The sequence below is a fragment of the Symsagittifera roscoffensis genome, chromosome 5 (genome assembly GCF_963678635.1).
Source record: "Symsagittifera roscoffensis chromosome 5, txSymRosc1.1, whole genome shotgun sequence".
In the NCBI taxonomy this organism is placed as follows: Eukaryota; Metazoa; Xenacoelomorpha; order Acoela; family Convolutidae; genus Symsagittifera; species Symsagittifera roscoffensis.
The window spans coordinates 7,127,604-7,133,603 of NC_087066.1; the positions used below are offsets into that span (position 1 = coordinate 7,127,604).

The 6,000-nt window shown below is 35.5% G+C and overlaps 2 protein-coding genes across 4 annotated transcripts in view; one reads left to right on the forward strand and one right to left on the reverse strand.

The window, feature by feature from the left end:
• LOC134845584 (uncharacterized) overlaps nucleotides 1-6,000 on the forward strand; it is a 482,353-nt gene that overhangs the window by 344,803 nt on the left and 131,550 nt on the right. The window lies entirely within an intron of this gene.
• Nucleotides 1-6,000, reverse strand: part of LOC134846581 (uncharacterized) — a 40,147-nt gene that overhangs the window by 6,115 nt on the left and 28,032 nt on the right. Inside the window, exon 2 of the mRNA XM_063863965.1 lies at nucleotides 1,455-1,801. Within this exon, the coding sequence (XP_063720035.1) occupies nucleotides 1,455-1,801 (347 nt within the window). The remainder of the gene's footprint in view (nucleotides 1-1,454; nucleotides 1,802-6,000) is intronic.

Here is a 6,000-nt window from a genome sequence, read left to right on the forward strand (position 1 = left end):
TGTCTGCTGTTCAAAGCAATGTTCAAAGCAACACATTTCAGTTCATCAAGCTGACTCAATTTTTGTTCCTTAAGGTTGAGTCAATACTACAGAAAAACACGGACCTTTACTACTCTTTGGTAATAAATTACAAGGTTGCAGATGTAATTTCACCAAGCAATTTTTTTCCTTAATGCGCCCATGTAAATTTGTTTTAATAAGGATAATAATACTCTTGATTTCGTTCAACAAAATTGTGTTGTCGTAGCCTTGCTGTTTAGGGCATTTTTTCCAAGTTTAATTATTGGAATGGCCATAAAACTCCCTGAAGTAAGAAAAGATCTGTTTGTTTTCCTAAAATGAGGGCGAAAAAGTCATTAAAAATTGATCTAGATACTCGATTCGAGTCTATGAATACCTATTTTCTCGACTCAGGGGAAATTCACGTGGGCTGTAAAAAGAAATGTTATGAATAAAATTAGCAATAAAAAGATGTCATTTCCCAACTGATGGTAAACTATTTCCCTTTCAGAACATTGTGGGAGAACTTTTGCTTGCGGGGGATTTCTTAGAATAGTTAATATTAGTGCTAATTAGGATCGCCTAACTGTGAAGCTGCAACGATTCTTTCCGGTTTTAGGTCAATCTCTACAGAGCTAGCTCCGGGAATTTAGGGACAAAATAATCTCTATTGCTTTAAAAAAATCTGCATAAATAGCTTACGAATTATGCATTCAACCATTAAAGTTTACGGCAGTCGAGATATAAATAACCAACCTTCATATTTTTCTACCATCAGTGACAAAAAGTCTTTTTATCCGATGAACAGTTAGATCACCGCAGAAAAAAATTGAGGTGAAGCATAAAAGTTAAAAGTTGCACCGAAGGTTTGCACACGTCTAGTTTTTCAGTGGTTTGAGCCGAGTTCAAACAGTGCTAACGGTTGAACTTATACGTGATCAAATAATTATCTCAACACGATATCAAATAACTCGTCTAGTATTTTTTGTGAAAGCAGCTTGTGAGTAATTATTAGCGCTGACTGTAAGATGATACGCGTGAACCGATGATCAAATCGGCGATTTCGAAAAATTTTTAAAAAGTGTTTTTCATTTAAAAAACATTGCAAAAAAGTGCCAAAAAAACTATGCGAGAAACTTTGCAAAAAGTTTTACAACAAAATTCGAAAATTTTCTGTGAAAATGCAAACTACAAGTATAACATTTGAGACTCTAGAGAAAACATATATGATAAATGCGTCCCATCAAGTTTAGACCGACCGACCTTAAAAGTTGAAAAATCAACCTGCCGACCAAGCTCGAAAAGTCAATTAGGTCAACTGAAGAATAAGCTCGATTTTCTAGACAAATTTCGCATCAGCAAAACCCTCCCCTCCCCCCCCCCCCCCCCCTCCCGCGAAAATCATAGATCCGCGCCTGCTAGAGGCACTTCAAACGTTTAAGCCATCGTCTCACCTTCCTCAATCACGACAACTGTTCTCGACTCTTCCAGCTGCAGATTGGTGCGACCAGTGCCGCCGACGCCACGACTGGAGTTGCCGGCAATTCGTGCAGACAACGCACTCGGCTGGAGCGCAGCAGTCGTCGTCGTCTGCTCTCCGTTCGTAGCTTCGTTTGCCAGTCTGGAATTTGTTGCAATGGGAGATGTTAAGTGTTGGGGTCTGATGTTCAGCTTACTTTGCTTCTGCTTTACGGCTATGTACTTGACGAACTTGTAGTAACACCAGAGCACTGCGCCAGTAGGGATGACGTAATTGGCCACGTAATTGATGACTATGAACCCAGACCACACCTTCACGTCCCTGGAAAAAAACAGAACCCTTATCAGAAAAATAATCAACAACTAAAAACGCAAGGACGGGAAAAAGAGGGAGAGTAGGAAAGTGAAAAGTTAAAAGTTCAACTAAAACGGTGTGTGGGGGGATGATTTCCACAAAATATCTTAAAAATTGTTTAAAAGAAATTTCATTCCATTTTTATTACATTTAATTTTTTCATATTATTACTGCTTCATAGACCTCAAAAGGCAGTCGGAGCATTCAAAGCTTTGCCCTGTTACGAGCAGTCTTGTAATCACTTTATTTTTGAGAGATGAAAATTGGTCTACCTTTAGCATTATTCGCTTAAGATATACAAAACTGCTCGTATCAGGGCGAAACCCTGAATGTTCCGACTGCCTTTTAAGGTCTATGGAGCAGTAATAACATGGATTTTTTTTTAATTTGAGATTTTTTGTGAAAATTACCCCCCCCCCCCCCCCCCCACCTCACGTCATAAAAAGTACAAAGTGATAGATTTCGCTCCTAGTAACAAACCAATTATGGCAAATAAGCTTTCTTCAGCCAATTTGGAACGATATCTACGAAGGGTTTTATCTCCGCTTTCGATTTTTTAGCGCGAAATATATCGCGCGTTATTTGTCCCAAATTGGCCAAAGTTGCAATTCTTAAACCCTCATAACTTTACGAAAAACGATCACAGAAAAATTATCTTTATCAAATTTAAGCTCAGAACAACAATATCTTTTGAATGATAAAAAAATTCCGTCAAAAAAGGCTAGTTGAAAAGTCGAAATGTGTCTGAAGAAAAAACCCACCCCGAGCAAATATTCCGTTACTTTCGTTACGAAAGTCGGAACAAAAACATACTTTTCACAATGCACGTAGCAGCTATTTTATTTTTGCCTAATTTAGGAGAGTACTCGACTAAAACTTCGATCAAAGGAACGCAAGAAAACGCTTGATTACCATCTGGTTGCTTGCAAATGCCAATAAATCTATTGACACACGACATCAAAGAACAACGGTAACATTTTTTTTCTCATTTTTTCGATTTTCTAAAATAGATGGTTTCAACAAGGACACGTGGCATAAGCAGACCCATGAAAACAGATTCCTAAGTGCTTTTGTAATTCCAAAGGGCGAAGAAGGTTTAATAATGGTTAGATTTACGATTCAAGTCGTATTTGAATTTGCAACCGGCCTTTCTAAACTGCAGACTTGTCTTAAAATAGAGACTTCTACCAATTAGTTTTCATGTGCTTGTCAATTCTCCACGCTTGTGGTTCTTGGAAGTAATGACATTTCACTTTGACAGGTTAACCACTGCAAGAGGGGCATATTGACATTTATTTCTATCAATTGAGGTCAATCTGTTCCGAGTATTTTAAGGAAAAGTGCGCAACCTAAAAAATTTTTTTTTAAATCATTGACGCATACATTTTTTTCCAAATAGCTCAGACACCTTAGTATTGGCTAGTCAACAACTCTTTCGTCTAGTTAACAAATTTTTTATTTCGTGTAATTAGAGAGAGAAAGTAATTAAATTCCGCTTCAGGTATGAAATGATAATTTGGAGCAGGACGCTTTGCCGGAAACAAGTGAAAAATAATACATAACATTGCTTTAGGTTTTTAGCTTCGTACTTCTTATGATTTTTTTTGGATTCAGACTAAAGTAAAGACTATTCTGCCTAAAAAAGATTAGTCTCGAAGAAAACTATCTATTTGCGGTGCCTTTAATTTTTTTAAAGGCAGTGGGCGTCAATACTAATAAATTTGAAAGGAAAGCACGGGCTGGAAAAAAAAACACTTTTGGTCAAAAGTTTCCAATTAAATAGAAAAAACAACCTTTTTAATGTCACAATTTATCCAACTCTCTCTGTAAGGGCAGATGAAAACAGATATCTCATTTAAAAAGATGTTTTTTTTAAGATCCACTCAATTAAAAATACCCACCCCCCCCCCCCCCCCCCCTGATAGCATTCTAAGCACTTATTTTTCGAGCTCTCCCAAAACACTAAAAACACCCTGTTTTGGCCAAATTCTGAAAAACAGGAAATTCTGAACAATCTGGAAAATTTTCAAGGCGCCTTAAGATTAATTTTAGGGTCCGTCAGTCAAAAATGGATATCCCCAGTACATATGGGGAACCCTTTGGCTCGGCAGGGATTCAAAACTACCCCCCCCCCCCCCAAAAAAAATCCGCTGGTGACTCTAAGTGAACTATTTCGTGAAAAAAAAACAAATCAAAGGTTCCTGTAAACGAGGAAATCAGTTCACAACAGTAAACTTTTTACTATACTTTGAACCACTTTTTTACTAACTAGCAAAAAATTTCCACGGTAAGAACTTTTCATTTGGTAAACCATGTTTTCGGATAGTTTAAAAGAAGAGCGCACAGCAAGAGACACGAAATTAATTTACGCAGACCCTCGATAATGTAAACCTCAATCACAATATTTTGTCACTGCGAAAATCATTACTCCGCCTCATAATTAATTTTGTTGCTGTATTTGTTCAATGAGATGCAAAGTCAGCCGTCAATTAGAAGAAAAAAGACAAATTAGCGGTAAGTTTAACAAAAAAATGCCCCGCAGTCCGTTACCCAAATATCTTCATCATTTATATAATTATCCCCGTCAATTTTTCCCCCAGTAATCAATACACCAACCCTCTGCTTCCCCAATGAGTTCCCCAATCAGTAACCCAATTATCCTCTTCACTTCCTTATCCCAGCAACTAATTCACCAACGTCAGGGTCAAGGTTCGATGGGTATTGTTCATGTTAGTCTAGACTGCCAAAAAAACTAATCTAATTTCTAAATTTGCTTATTAACTAAACTTAACGTTCTAAATGGCAACCCGTTTGGAGTTTTCTGCTTTTTCTCTGATTGTAAGTTTTTAATTTTGAATCCATGCTAAACCAATCATGTTTATTGTAAACATTGACTGTTTTTACAAGTCATACAGATTTTATAGGAGATAGAGAAAAATTCACAAAAACACATTTTTTATTCCTAACGTTCTATTAGGTAGGACCAGGAAATAAGAATAGGATTAAGATCACTACCGGACTAAAAAGGAGCACGAATCTATTTGGCTGAAAATATATAGCAAGACATACAGAGGCCGTGTACTCAGCGATTAGAAATTTCTCTGAGAGGTAGAGTCTGAAACGGACCTCAATAATAGGCGAGATTGTTCAATTTTGAATTAGGTTACCAAAAAAAAACAGGTTTCATAAATCAGGGTAAAATTTATATTGTTCATTTTGATATATGTTTCAAACAAAAACCTACTTTTATCGGTTTTATTTAATTACTTCGATCAAAATATGCAGTTTTATTAGAGGTGAAAAACACATCTATGACTTTTTTCTGAAACTACCTTTTATAAATTTTGATGATTTTTAATTTTTTGTTTTTGAGATAAGTTAAGACTAAATATATTTTTTGTTGATTTCTATTACATTTCTTTGTGGATTTTAAAGTAATTTTAAAATTGAAGTAATTATTTTTCTATGTTTTCTTATTAAGCAATGTGTTTTACCAGTATTTGAATAAAATACATGCCTCGAGTTGAAGTGTTTAATTTAGTCGACCATTTCAACCATCAGATAATACAAAAACGATAAAAATTCTTCTTTCGCGTCAAATGGATTAAAATTTAATTGTTTCAATTTTGACTGGAACTTAAAAGTTTGATTAATCAAGAAAGCTAATGTTCCCTTTGCAGAGATGATTGTTTTTTAAAAGTTTTGTTTGTTGGAATTGAAAAAATCATAGCAGCTCTAAATGAACACATCGATTGCATTGATGTGTCCTTAATTGTGCCTTTAGCGGCAACTAATAATTTAGCTTTTTTCCATTCACCAGGGCACCAGACTCATTTTCAAGCAGTTAAAAAGTGATATATTAAAAAAAGTTTGTGCCCCTACTTCCGTTTTATAGAAGATGAATTCAGCATATTCTGAAACAAGCCGTACGCTCGGAAAATCGAAAAAACAGGCCATGTGATCTTTTGATGACCTCTAGGGCTTAAAAGTGGCTCTATGTTCTACAAACGGTTTTGTCTGCAATTTTGGTTATAATTTTTTCTACCTAGTTTTGATGGTATCAAAAACTCAACAAAAACCAATGAAAAATGACTTCCGAATTAATTTTAATTTTGATTAATTTTTTTTGAATACTTTTACCGTTAAAAGTTTAACAATGAACTAAG